Source organism: Ochotona curzoniae, unplaced genomic scaffold, assembly GCF_017591425.1.
Source record: "Ochotona curzoniae isolate NIBS_2020 unplaced genomic scaffold, NIBS_Ocur_1.0 scaffold_3208, whole genome shotgun sequence".
Taxonomy (NCBI): domain Eukaryota; kingdom Metazoa; phylum Chordata; class Mammalia; order Lagomorpha; family Ochotonidae; genus Ochotona; species Ochotona curzoniae.
Window position 1 is genome coordinate 58,849,163 of NW_024467106.1, and position 14,032 is coordinate 58,863,194.

Sequence of the window (14,032 nt, forward strand, 5' to 3'; positions counted from 1 at the left end):
GAAGTTGGGACAGGGGTCCTCGGGTCACTGTGGAGGACCTGAGAAGACTGATAGAAACCAGAGTTTGGGTCCATCTCCTCTCTGGCTGCAGGCGTGACCACACTCCAACACATGCTCTGGCTGCCATTCACACCACAGAGCAAGCCAACAGAATCACTGAGACTTGGACTTGAACCCGAAAAAGCAGGAAGCATACGGGCTATGAAAGGAGAGAGAAGGGGCCCCAGGAACACAGGAGTGATGACACAGGCACAGAACAAAAGAATAAATGCAGGTACAGGAGCATGCTACTCAAGCTGGTAGAAGGCATGGCACCCATGTGGGTGCTGCTGTGCCTGGGCGACACTCCCAGCTCCATGGGTCCTAAATGCAAGTAACCGGTGGCTCTCTGCTTGGGGCCTCACAGGACAGGCATGCAGCTGCTGGCCCAGCTGGGTTTCTGTCCATGTCTACGGGCTGGAGGACTCCCTCACCTATGTGGCTAACTATTGACAGAATTCAGCCCCAAACACCGCCGGAAGCAGGGTCTGTGCTCCCCTGCAAGTTGCAAGGGGAGCCCACTCTCAATATGCTTCTACAGATGGCTCATTTCTTGCTGAATGGCCACCTCCGCCTCTGGAGATAGCAGTGATCCAAATCTGGAATCATCCTCACTTCCTCCTTAGCAAAGAGCCCTTGGTGGCCTCCATCAGATGTGCACGCTTTGGCCTGGCAAAGCAGCTCCCCGTTCAGGTGCCCCAATTAATGGCCATCATCACACGTGCAAACCCAATCACTGCCTGCCGCCTGCCACTCCCCATCAGGATCCCATGATCTGGGGGGGAACACCAGGAGGCTGAGGTCGGGGGGTCATGGCAGGATCCTGCCCTCTGATGTCAGCACAGATGCTAGTAAGCCGAGGACGGCAGCTTCACCCACCAGCCAGGCGCTCAGGTGAGGATCCGGGTACATAGCAACAAGTGCAGGTGTGGTTGGCCTCCCCAGACCCTGCTCAGAGCCAGCTGCCTGTGTTGACTCAGCGAGCTCGAGGGAGTCCTTCTGGAACCTTGGGAGTAAGTTTACTCCTTGATTTGTTTGAAAGGCAGAGCTATAGAGAGAGGGAGAAAAGGCAAGATGAGAGAGAGATCTTTCACCCACTGGTTCACTTCCCAAATGCCCATAGCAGCCAGGATTGGGCCAGACTCAAAGCAGGAACCAGGAACTCCATCTGGCTTGCCCACATGGGTGGCAGGAACCCAAGTCCTTGGGCCATCTGCTGCCTCCCAGGACATGAAGCATTAGCAGGAAACTGGATGGGAAGCAGAGGACTTGATCCCAGGTACACAATGCAGGACAAGGAGGACACCTCAAGCAGCCACCTCACCAACTGCAGAACATTTACAGGATTTTTATTGGTTTCATCCACTTTCTGTTGCTCATCACACACCACGGCTGACAGGGTGAATTCTAAAATATATATATATATATATATATATTTGGCTCATGGTTCTAGAAGTATAGTCCAGGGTTTTCATGTTGACTGGACAATGTCAAGAGATAAAGAGTATGCTCATGGGCCCGGCGGCATGGCCTAGCAGCTAAAGTCCTTGCTTTGAACGTGCCAGGATCCCATTTGGGCGCTGGTTCTAATCCCGGCAGCCCCACTTCCCATCCAGCTCCCTGCTTGTAGCCTGGGAAAGCAGTCGAGGATGGCCCAAAGCTTTGGGACTCTGCACCCGTGTGGGATACCCAGAAGAAGTTCCTGGATCCTGGCTTCAGATTGGCATAGCATCAGCCGTTGGGGTCACTTGGGGAGTGAATCATCGACAGAAGATCTTCCTCTCTGTCTCTCCTCCTCTGTATATCTGACTTTCCAATAAATAAATTTTAAAAGTCTTTTAAAAAAAAGAGTATGCTCATGTGTCTCTCCTTACAAAGTCACCAGGATTCGGTCACATGGGCCCCATCCTGTGACCTCATCTGACCCCAATCACCTCCCCAAAGGCTCAGCTCATAACCACCTGGATTCAGCTTTCCACCCTGAGTCCTTCGCAGTGGAGAGGAATGTCCAATGCAAGGCGCTTCAGGGGAAGCTCAGATCACATGCAACTCACAGCACTGATTCATGGGAAACTGCTCATTGCTGTGTGTCCCTGACTCCTACCCCATGGAGAGAGACCTTCATGTGACTTTCACGTCCTGGCAGCCCAATGCCCAGAGCTCGGCTTCAAGGGTGCAAACACACCTCCTCTGCTCAGAAGGAAGCCAGCGCTGCTGCCGGGCCTTTGCTCCCGAGAGCAGCCTGGTGTCTGGTGCCCGGTGCTTCTTGCAGGCAAACACAGTCATCTGCCTGTCTACCTGTTACCTCACACATTTCCAGGATGCAGCCATCCCACCTACCCCAACCTGCCCCAGACAGCCATGCAGCTCAGAGGACCCTCTCCCTTTCCAGGCAAGATGACCAAGTTTGCAGCCTGCATCATACATGCTCCAAGACTTAAAAAATAAAAGGAAGGTGGCAAAGAAGACCAAAATCTGTCCCCATCACAGCCCCAGGACGAAGTCACAGTCCGAGCTGAAGCCAAAGCAGCAGCATCCTTCATGGGTCGGGAGCAGGAGGCTTCTTGTCCCCCAGCAGCCCAAGCCAGACTTTCCCCTTAGTGTGTGTGGTAAAGGCCATGGTCGCTCACAGTCCCAGGCAGGGAGTGGTGAAGGGTTAGGTGCTGGAGAAAGAAATGTGAGGATCAAGTGTAAAAGTAAAGGAAGTGAGGGTAGAGACAGCACCAGATCCCAAGCATGCCCGGGCTTGCTGAGCCCTGGGGCCACCCTGAGCTGTACCACAGCCCCGCTGCCCTGCATTCTCACCGTCTATTGTTGCCACCACTGTCCCGAAACCATGCCACAAGTCCACCACAGCAGTAAGGACCAGACTCACTGGAGGGCACAGAGCAAGCAAGAAAAAAACACACAGGGCTCTTTGCACTGAGCTCTGGGCCCGGTCCTGGGCAGAGGCAGAACTGGGGCTGGGCCAGAGGTGTTGGTTGCACCTGTACACAGGGGCGGAGCCTCAACACAGGAAGAGGAAGCATGGGTAGGTGAGCTCCAGGGAGGGTTTGGAGCATGGAGGGGAAGAATAAGAGCGAGCCAAGGAACTTGGCACAGAGCAGGGCAGGGGTAAGCTGGAAGGACTACGCCGGATGGCAGCCAAGTCGAGCCCTGCTGGGGAGCCTCGACCTGACTCAGATAAGGAGCTATAGAGAGAGCAGGTGGGGATAAGGGGGAAGTGGAGGAGAGGCAGGCCGGGGGGACCAGCAGAATGCCCTCGTGACACCACAGTGACAAAGAATGCAAAGAGTGACATGGTTTCAAAGTTCACCGCTGCAATCAACGGGAAACTTGTGTCTCTGGAACAAGAAACTCATTTCTCTCTCCATATTTTCCAGAAGGCATGAATCTAACAGGTAGAGTTGGGGATTCTGAGCCTGAGCCCTGGTCTATCAGGACCTCCCAGGCAGGCGAAGACTAGACTGGGAGCCTGTGACTCATGAAGAGCCGCAGAACCCAGGAAGGAAGGGTGAGTCCAGCACAGGTGAACCTGACCTTGAGGGGGCCCTGGCCATGGCCACCTTAGGCAGTATCCTCGCCCACTGCAAGGAGCTCCCACAGGCTTCACACCCGAATCACCAGCACCTGACTCCTGTAGCAGCCAGGACTCTTACAGGCCATCTCTGCTCATGCCAAGACACGTGAGATAATTCAGCAATTTCATTCTAGAAGATGGTGAAGGGAGATTTGAGCTAGACTTGAAAAAAAAAAAAAAAAGCAGGCCTGCTTACGAAAATCAAGAGATATTTGTTCTGGAACAGAAATGGAAGCCCAACCAGGGTTCCAGCACCCACTGGCCCCAGCTATTGCTAGAAGCCAGGTGCACCCCGTAGGGCCATGCCTCCAGCCCCCTCGTCTGCCCCACCAGGTCTGAAAGTGTGCCCACGTGTCTTACAGAAGGATGATCTGAATCTTAGGAGTATGTGCACCCTCCCCCCAGCCACCGCCAAAAAAAAAAAAAAAAAGAGTCCAGAGGCTGATAGCTCAGAGAAGATGGATAAAACACACAAACATTTCTGAAAGCTCAGGTGAGCGTTCTGTGGCAGGCCTTCCCCAGTCAGGCCTTGCTTGCAAACACCTTGCTTTTCTTCACTTTCTGTTTGTCCTCTAGCGGCTCTTTGTGAATGTCAAGAGCAACAGGCGCTGTGCTCTTAAGGCTTACTAAAACGGGCAACACAGGAAAGCCTTTACAAGTAGGCTCAATCCCCGAGACCATCCATCAGCCATCATCTCACCATGGGATGGGCAAGAGCCCTCGCCTCCCGAGGGTGGACAAGGCCAAGTGTGGAAAAAGGCCCCTGACCCTCGTAGCTGCCTTCCGTGTCTTCACCAGACCAGAGCCGATCTGTAAGCAATGACCCCACACATTTGGATTTACCTATTCTCCCTTTATTTGGAATGTAGAGAGACCAGCAGAGATGTCTCCCATCTGCTGGTTCGCTCCCCAAATGCTTGCGGAAAGCAGGGCAGGGCCAGGCCAAGGTCTGGAGCCAGGAACTCCATCTGGGGTCTCCCTCACTGGGGGCAAGGAAATGAGTTCCCCCAACCCACCCATCAACATGCATGTTTGGAGGGAGCTGGGTAGGAAGTGGACGTGTAAGATTGAAATCCAGGCGTTCCTGTGGGGGGGGGGGGAGCACAGTCGTCCCAGGCAACACTTAACCCACTATACCACAGTACCCACTGCAAAAATTGCGATTATTTTTTAATAAAGATAAGCATGCTTGACTTTCATTGTTCCGGGGTGGCACAGCAGCGGGGAGGACCTTACACACGTGACGCTTAGAAGCTTATGTTTGGGGAGCGCCCCCTGGTAAAGGCCCCCTTGCTGGAGCTTCTGCAGCAGGGACTACTCTAGGGCCCAGAGCCATTTCAGGACCCAGGGGCCACCATAGCACACCAAGGAAGCAGTCAGAACTCAACATACATGAGCTCCCTGGGACAAGTTTTGTGTTTTTGTATCTTTCACGATACAGACACACCCAAGGGAAAAACATCAAGCGTGCTGATCGTGGGCTAGAAGCATTTTCGCTTTTTATCCTTACTACCTCCATAGCTTGCGATTTTCCACAATGCATAGCTATTAAGTTTTACGACCCTAAGAAGTTATCTTACAAAAAAAAAACAGCCTGAGAAGCACTCTGGCACCTGGAAGTTTGTGGCAGGTGCAAGTGTGTAGCGCTGGGAGCAGACTGGCCCCAAACCCATTAGTCCACTTGTGGTCTTATGCAAACGCCTTCATTAGCTTTCAAGTACCATTAACCATCCATTCAGCTCTTGCTGGAGCCGGGCGTGGTGCTCAACAGCCTGTACGGGTGACATCAACACGCATGTAGCAATTAGCTGAACTTCTCTGGACAGTAACATGTAGGCTTGCGAGGAGTATCCAATGTAATGGTGCTTTTATCAGCTGCCCTCGAGGTGACAGCATTAAACTTCCACTCACAAAGTTGACCACAACTTGGATGCCTGGCACTTTGTCCAGACATACATTCCCTGCACCGCCCCCCTTCTCCCTCAGCAATTTCTCTCAGCCCCTCAGGGGCCTCACAGCAAGGGCTCATCAGAGAAAGTCCAGCTTTATCAGACCTGCCAGCCTGATGCTCTCCAAGGCTCTCTGGCCCGCCTGCTCTGTGCAACAGGAAGCTGAATTGACTCCGTTAAGAGTGTATTTTCAAGCAATTATGCTCCCTTTTGTGTCTCCTGTAGCCATGTTGGGCAAATGGTCCCTCGACCAGAACACGGACTATTCTAAACAACCCCTACACAAAGAGGGCTCGAGATTTTGAGCAGCAAACAGCTCCTGCAAACACTCACACGACTAGGGCACAAACACAGCTGAGCGATTTCCTCGGCCTTCTGTCTCATCAAGAGGGTAAATGTTTTTAAGAGCAGCTAAATGGGAAACAGGATGTTGTCCTTACAGGAAAATTAAGCTCTCCCAGTGTTGTCTTGCCAATGCTTCCGCCGGCTGTGGCTGCCGTTTGGAGAGAATTTTAACAGCAGGGCCCTGGACAAGGCGGATCAGCCACCTCAAGGACTGCTGATAACTCAGCCTAGGAGGCCTTCTCGGAAACAGCCAGAGGCCCCTCCTGTGCTGGAAGGCTCCAGAGCAGGGCTGCCTGGCAACCCGGCTCACAGCACGCACTCCCCACGTGCAAGTCTCCTGCGCAAAGCAGAAATGTCAGGCATGGGGAGTGAAGTCAAGATACAGCGCTGTAATGCAAACAGATCCATTCACTCAGGACGTGTTCCTCCTTAGATAGCTGGCTTCCCAAACGTGAACTCCCCTCCTCCACTCCACCTCCACTTGCCTCACTCCATCAACACTCCTCCCCAGGCTGACGTGGGCTGAGAACATTGCAAATAGCAGCTGTGGCGGAGAGCAGATGCGGCTCGGAATCGCTCATGCCTGGCTACGTACAAGCTGCCTTCCGATTTCTGTTAGGATCTTGGAAGTCCCACGCCAGCCAGGAGAGTGGAATGACTCACACCGAAACAGTCATCAACGTGGTACCTTTGTAACACTGCTTTGTGTCACAGCAGAGCAAGACCCTGCCTGCCATGGTGCTCAGGGACCACAAAGGGCACGGCTGCAGCCCGACCATACCCATCGCACAGCAAGGGGGCTGCGTGCCTCCTGCAAGCTGCTCAGATAAGCAGCTGTCCGGGGAGGGAGGGGCCGCAGGGGGATGGGGCGGGGAGGGAGGCAGAGGTCCCTGTTATCAGATTGGATTGCAAGCCTTTAGCAGCTGCGCATGGAAGTCTCACTTGAAGCAAGCCCCTGTCAATACTTTAGTATTTTCCTTAAAGGAAACAGGAGCCCAGCTCAGGTTCTGCCTGCACACCCCGCCCCCAACCATCAGTGCCAGGAGCCTGTAATTCTTGCTGGACAGGAAGAAGGGAACAGGTGCCTTCAGTTCCAAGGAGTCCCAGCTCGCCACCTCCCCGCGGGCAAGAATCCCCACCCTTAGTAAAGAACATGAAGTTTATTTCAAGGAGTTTATTGTAAGACTCAAAAAGCTGCCACGGCAGCATCCTTCGCAAGACGGGAGCATTTGCCCGATCCGCTTGGGAGAAGGCAGCGCAGTCCGCAAATCCCGCAGGCTTTCTGCAGCTGAACCAAGTCCAGGCCGTCTCGCCCCTGCCCGCCTCCTGCTGAGTCACGCCGGCTGGGCCAGTCTGTCCTTCCCCCGGCCCTGCGGCCAACGTCCCCGCCTCGGCCTTCCTGGGCGAGCAGCCGCTCCAGACGCTCCAGACACTCGCAGCGTCCTCCGCTTGAGCCAGCCTGCCCCTGCCGCCGCCGCCGGGCCCCTCGTGGGGTGCCGCGCCTCCGCGCCCATCAGGCGCCCCGCCTGCCAGCCTCCACGCCGCGCGCTCGGGCTCCCTCTAGGGCCCCTTTCCAGAGCCAGGCGCGCGCTAGGCGCCCCGGGGCGTCACCACGTCGTTCACACCAAAGTCCCCGCCGGGCTGTCACTCGGGAAGGGTGATGCTGGGTACCCAGTCGTTGACGCTGCGGCTCTCCTCGCAAAACAAACTGAGTTTCTCCAAGGCGGGGTCCTTCCACGCGTCCTCATTGGGGTTCTGCGGCGGAGGAAGGACGTAGGAGGGTCAGCCTGTTTGACAGCCGGGGGTGGGACGCGCATGCGGGGCGATCGCGGTCGCGGGGGTTGTGGGGACAAGAGAGGGGAGCGACACTCACCGAAATGAGGATGCAGTGCAGGTCTCCCGGCGCGCCAGCCTCCTCGCCCGCGCCCACGATGGCCGCCAGCCGCTGCACGTCGCCCACGCGCACGATGTCTATGTCATTCTCGCAGCAGAACGCCTGGATCAGCGTAAAATGGATCTGCAGGGCGATGTCGCCTTCGTCCTCCTCGTCGGCCGCCAACACGCAGAAAGTCACATTGTCGGGGTCCCTGCGCGAGAGGAGGGGTTCCCGAGGTCAGGCCCTGGCGAGCTGCGGTCTCCCCGCCGCCGCCGGCCGCCCCCGCCCGGACCGCGCCTATACTCACACGTTCAGGACTTTGGCGGACTCGTAGACGCCGGCGGTGAGACAGCCCTGGCGCTGCGCCGACAGCAGCAACTCGTGCAACGCTTTCCCGGCGCCCTGCATCCTGCGGACGAGCCAGCGCCGTGATTGGGAGCCAGCCGGCGGTGGCGCCGCAGCCTGGCGCCCGTACCCCGTGCCTCCCCGCTCTCGGCTGTGCACCCTCCACCAGGCTCCGCAGCCTGTACTTGGCGCTCACACCCCTGCCCCCTGCTCCCGGCAAACTTCTTGCACACCCCCTAAGCTTCCTCGGGAAGATTATACATCCCCGGCGCTTCACCAGCGGCGAAGGCGCCTTGCACCCGCTGCGCCTGCGACCCACCGACCACCGACCACCGCCCGGCTGGCTCCCCACCCCTGCCGAGCAGCCACGTTCTCCGCGCCCGGAGACCTACCTGGCTGTGCTTTCCGGAACGGCGTCCTGGCCACGGACTTCTTCCAGAGTCATGGTGTGCGCAGTCGGAGAGCAGCGAGTTATCCACAAGCGACAAGTGCGAAGCGCGGAGACGCCGGCGCAGCCCACCAGCCGCCTGGCGCGCACGAGCAGCGACTGCGCCGAGCCGGGGCGGCGCGGCCTTTTATAGGGCGGCGAGCGCGGCGCGGCCAGCTGGCGCAGGGCTGCGCGCCCATTGGCCGGCGCCCGCTTTCTGATGCAAATGAGCCGCGGGCCGGCGGCTCGTGCCAGAAGGCCACGTGGGGAGGGGTGCGGGGGATGAGAGATGGCTGAAATGTGCCGCTTTTGTCGGAGCGTTACCAGGCAGACTGGAGCCTGCAGATTTCGTCTCGCCTTCTCCCTCCCGCCCCCCCGAGTCCTTAAATGGTAAAAAGTTAAAAAAAAAAAAAAAATCCAAAGCCTTGTTTGCCAATGCTACTACGCTGCTACAATGGATCAAATGCACCTTTTTAGAAAGGACTGTCTTAGCGTGTATTTTCATTGCAAAGCCTATTTTTTTTCCTCCCCTTTTTCTTTCATTTGGAAGTTTAAGAGATTATTGCATTGAAGCCGGAAATTACAATTAAAAAACACGCAGCGCCAGTTTGCACTTTTCTTTTGCAGAAGGCACGGTCCCTGCGGCGGACACTGCGGCCCGGAGCGAGTGGGTGACGCCTGCCGAGCATACCCCAGGCCCTTCGGGTCGCGCTGGACGGTGCAGCCCACCTCCCTGGCCGCGGTCGGGCGTGGCGGGGCGCCGGCGGCCGAGTGGGGGAGCGGGGTGGAGAGGGCGAGCAGATTGCGGCCGGCGCACGCGGCTCGTTTGCATTTGTATGGAGGACGCACAATAGCTGAGGTCTGGCGTGTGGCGGTTTGCAGTGCGGACAATCGGGGCTTTCTCTTCATAGCAACACTGTCCACCTGCCGCAGGGTGGGGTGGGCAGGCCCTCGCGCGCGTCGGGGGTCGTCGGGCTGCCCGGCGCGTGGGGGTCGGGGCTGCGGGCCACGCTGCCCCCCAGCTCTGGGTGAGCGCCCAGTGCACCAACTCTAAATGTAATCCCATCCCCGTGCCCATTAGTTCTCCGAGCGCGTGCCAACCTCCCATCCCCCCACCACTGAAGCAGCGAAGGACAAGGACCGCTGCGCCCAGACCTGTGTGTTCTGGCTCGGGTTTGGGGAATCCCTTTCCCGGGCGCCATCTACAGGACACACACACGCGGACACACACCAACACACACACGCGCGCGCGCGCCCCTGGCCCTGGCCAAGCTGCAAAGAGCTGGGGCTGCCGTGGGGAGTGGGAGGCGAGAAAAGACCCCCTTGCGCCCTGAGGGTGGAGTAAGTGCCCATATGGCTCTTGCTGTGTTGAAACATCTTAATGACTCGAATATGAGTGCGTAAAAGGCTCGCTCAGCAGTCTTGGAATAACAGCGGCGGGAGAGGTCTCGGGAGGTGTGCTTTTTTTTTTTTTTTTTTTTTTTTTCCAGACCAGAGGTTGCTGCTGTGGGGACGCACTCCCCGCCCTTCCAAGTCTGGAGCGCTCCGGGCCCCGCTCTCCTCCTTTCCCAGCCCGGGCGGTCGGTGGGCGCGCGCGCGCGAGCCTGGGGCGGTAGTGGTGCTGGAAGGGGAAGGGCTGAGGAGCAACCACCAAGTGGCTTTGTCCTATTAGTTCGGCTGTCTCTCCAGGTGGGCGGTCCAGCCGGCTATCTGGATTTGGGCGCGCCAAGTCCGGGTTCTGGCGCACGGAGCCCCCGGGGCGCAGCTGGCGCCCGGCGCCGCCCGGCGGTCTCTCGGCTTCCCAGACGCGCTGGTTTGCTCTTCGCCTCTCCGACCCCTAGACGGGCTGTGTCAGTAGCGAGGGGTCCGGGAGACCTTGCACTCAGGACAGTGGCCACCGTTTCCTCTTCTTGGTGGCATTTACGATGCCTGAGTGTGCCTCGATGGGATCAAACACGTCCGTGTTTAAGTGATTGAGATTTACTCGTTGTCCTTTGAAAGGCGTGAAAGAATTTCTGAAAATGCATTCGTTCCAGGTCCCCCCAGGTGATGCTGGCCAGAATGACTGATCAGACGTGTCAGCACCGCCTCCGGTGACTGATACCAAGCATGGCCCACACACCAAGAGGGGCCTGACAGGAAGGCCCTGCCTGCAGGGTCCCAGCGTGGTCCCTGCTGGGTCGGCAGGGATGACTGACTGTGGGGGGGGAGGAGTGAGAGGAGGGGGAGGGAGGGCAGTCCTCCTGGGCTCCCATTTTGTAAGATATTCAATTTCAGGAAACCGCGACGTTCTGACACAGGATATCGCCTCGCGGGGTGGGGAGAGGGGGGCAGGCCCTTGTCTCAATCAGGGAGGAATCTTCTTGTCTGGGAGCAGAGCCTTGCCCACCCCCCAGCTGCCACCCCGCCAGCCCCACCATTACCACCCTGCTGCTCACAGGGGTGCCAGAGCTACTGCGGGTACTGATCTGACACAGTCAGCATCCTGTGAGCTGGTCACACTCCCGGAGGACCCGCCACCCAACCGTGTGGCTGCAGCTAGCCCCTCCCAGGCAAGGTGACAGCCCCCCATCCCCGCTGGCAGTGGACGCCGCCAGGCTTTCCCGAGCCTCAGCCGAGCCGGAAGGAGGCCGGACCCTTGCTGAAAGGAGGCTTCCCCTTCTGAGGCTCTCCGTTGGAAAACCCCTTTACAAGTGGCTGCAGCTCATTTTTTTTTTCCTCTGAATTGCACTTCCCGCTCACTTTCACGCCCGAGGGAGAAGTCGCTGCGTTTGCAAACAAGGGAGTGGGTTCTGAGTAAGCAATCAGCTTTCCGAGCTGTCCCTTTCAGTTGGGTGGGTGAGGGACTGGCAGACCCCCCAGGCCCCACCAAGCATACTGCGCTTCACTGGCAAGTGTGCGTCCCCAGACCCCACACTGCGGCCCAGCCAGAGCAGCAGAGGGTGCAAACCCGCTGCAGGCCGGGCTTGTTCCGCGGGGGCGTCCGCAAGAAAAACCGAATCCCCTGCCACCTTTCAAAATCGACAACCTCAGTGTAAGAAGCCAGCTTTCCAACCTGTGTCTTGGAAAATAGGGTGGTCCTGCCACTGTCCACCTGCCTGCGGTTCCTGCTTCCACAGTAATGGACTCCAGGCTGGGTCCTGCTACGGGGTCACCACCACCCCGTCCCCAGCAAGGACACCTGGCTGTGACTGCATTTGCAGTCCTGGAAAAGAGACTGCATTGTGAGGCGGCACAAAGGGTGCGGCAGGCTGAAGATGGCTGGATGTCACTCCTGCAGGACAGCATCCCCTAGGTCCAGACAGGAAGTGCCGCTGTGGCAACTCAAAACCATGCTGGTGTCCGCAGGGCACTGTCGCCCTGGGCCTCCTCTCTGCCACCTCCTTAGGGCTAGGGGGTAGAGGAAGCTTCTGGCGGGTAGCTGAGACAGGAAACAGGAACTCGGGGAAGGGAAACCCCTGCAGAGTGCGGGGGCGGGGGAGCAGTGACATCTGTGGTGAGCCGTCCTCACCCCCACTCTCGCCGCCAAGGACCAATGCAGGAAGCCACATTTCCTGGGTGAGCCCTGGTGTAGCATGAGAGATGATGGCATGGCCTCCGGGAATCCTGGAAGGCACTGGGGGAGGGACACGAATTGGCCATGCATGCAAGTCTTCCACTACGAACAGTAGCAAATAGCTTGTGGCACCTGTCACAGCCCCAGCAGGGACAGCAGGGACATGAAACAGCGCGTGGTGGAGCTGAAACGAGGCTCCCCGAGGTGCTGTCCTCCCTGCCTGCCCAGCATCCTCATCTTCCAGCCTTGTCCACCCACGCCTTGCCCTCTGCAAGGTCACTCCTGGTGCAGATGGGTCCAGAAACAGCCCACAAGTGAAGGTCCCATTTGTGCAGAAGAGAGTGGACAAGCATGCGCTATCCCTGTGGCCTGGATGTATCCCAAATGATACACAGGGGGCCCCCTGCCTGGACCCCCTGCGAAGTCACCCCACCCCAGGGTAAACCTGCTTTCCCAACAGTAGCATAAAGCACTGAGGCACCAAAGCCTTGCCGAAAACACAGCCATAACCACAGAGCTTCCGAACTAAAAAAAAACGCTGCCTTTATTTATGCAGTCAAAGTGTGTTCACAACCCCCCCGCCCGCCAGGAGGCCACTGGGTGTGGAGACTGAGTTTTTGCAGAGCAGGGCTCAAAAAACTGTGTTTAGCTGCTAGCTGACACTAACCTTGAACAAAACATGCATCCTTTAAAAGGGCGAGCCAGGAAGAATCATCCATGCCTTCCACCCAGGAAACCCACTGCTATCACACCCTGCGAATGGGACCATCCAAAAGTGCCAAGGACAAGGAAATGTTGGTGGCCACATTCTGGCAAATTTTGCTCTCCATGCCAGGGCACTGGCGTTGAATGATGGCGTGCATCACGCGGTCATTCAGATGCTTGAAGGAGGACTGCACGGAGCAGTGGTACTCCCTAACTCAGCGTGCAGAGGACAAACGCAGGAGTGCGCAGTTCCCACTAAGAGGAAGCTTTCCTTGCACACGCACATCATCGCACAAGCGACTGAACGGGTTCATTCTCCAGCTGGTGAGGTTACCGGGATGGTTCATTCTCCCCCTACGAGTGAGCATGCTGCAATTCAGTTTACTATCAGGCCAGCAAACACTTCACTTGGGCAGTCACTTGGCATCGGAGAGCAGTGGCCGTGAGTCTGGTGTGGCCATTGTGCCTGTGACTTGGGACCAGATGGCCATGGGTCAGGAAGCCAAGTGAGACAGCTGAGGGTTCTGCTGCGGGAGCAGGAGCAGCCGGGTGGGTGCGGGGCCTTAGCTCCCTGCCCTGCTCCTCCAGCTGCTGGCTGCGTGAAGGTGGGTCTCATTGCACATGGAGCTGGCAGCCAGGACCAAACCCCTAAGCCACACCTCGCTGCCATCGCGCAGGCCCCCAGAATGTGCAGGGGATATGCGGAGCACACAGCAGCAGCCACAGCCGCTCAACCTACCCTCCCCTGACCCCTGAGACTGTCTGCCTTCCAGCAATGCATGGCAGCTCCACATTATACAAATTGTTGCCGTTGTCTGCATAGCACACCCTGGGAATCCCAGAAATGCAAAATGTTTATACCAGGGAACGTCAGAAGGTTCCCGGAAAGGGGAACTAAGAGATACACTTATTTCAGCACAAAGACATTCCGAAACCCATTTTCATAACAGGCCTATTTTTTTTTTCATGAACATTTGGAGACTCCCTCCTGCATAACAGGTTTCAAAAGTATTTTGCAGGAAAAAAATATATATATATTTTGCACAAATTTTTTTTTATTTCATTTTCTATGAACTGTGTTAAATTCACATACTATTTCTGAGACTCGGTAGGCGAAGTTGCATTTTCCAACATTTGAGACAAGACAGGCCAGCGTTGTTAAGGTTGTTATTTATACTTGCCAGGTTTTTAGAGTTGGCTATGTGTCAGA

At 56.9% G+C, this 14,032-nt stretch overlaps 1 protein-coding gene across 1 annotated transcript; it reads right to left on the minus strand.

Annotated features, from left to right (window-relative positions):
* Positions 1-7,064: 7,064 nt before the first annotated feature.
* Positions 7,065-8,666, minus strand: GADD45G (growth arrest and DNA damage inducible gamma). The gene is made up of 4 exons (XM_040962959.1): positions 8,527-8,666; positions 8,097-8,198; positions 7,787-8,000; positions 7,065-7,668 (listed from the first exon to the last, which is right to left on the minus strand). The coding sequence occupies exons 1-4, from the start codon at positions 8,577-8,579 to the stop codon at positions 7,558-7,560; spliced, it is 480 nt and encodes a 159-aa protein (XP_040818893.1). The 5' UTR covers positions 8,580-8,666; the 3' UTR covers positions 7,065-7,557.
* Positions 8,667-14,032: the final 5,366 nt, after the last annotated feature.

What these genes read in the sequence shown, in the direction of transcription:
- GADD45G (XM_040962959.1), bottom strand. Translation starts at nt 8,579, where the DNA reads ATGACTCTGGAAGAAGTCCGTGGCCAGGACGCCGTTCCGGAAAGCACA. An exon ending in GTTCCGGAAAGCACAGCCAG is followed by an intron (nt 8,199 to 8,526) that starts GTAGGTCTCCGG and finishes GCTCGTCCGCAG; the next exon opens with GATGCAGGGCGCCGGGAAAG. An exon ending in TGCACTGCATCCTCATTTCG is followed by an intron (nt 7,669 to 7,786) that starts GTGAGTGTCGCT and finishes CCTCCGCCGCAG; the next exon opens with AACCCCAATGAGGACGCGTG.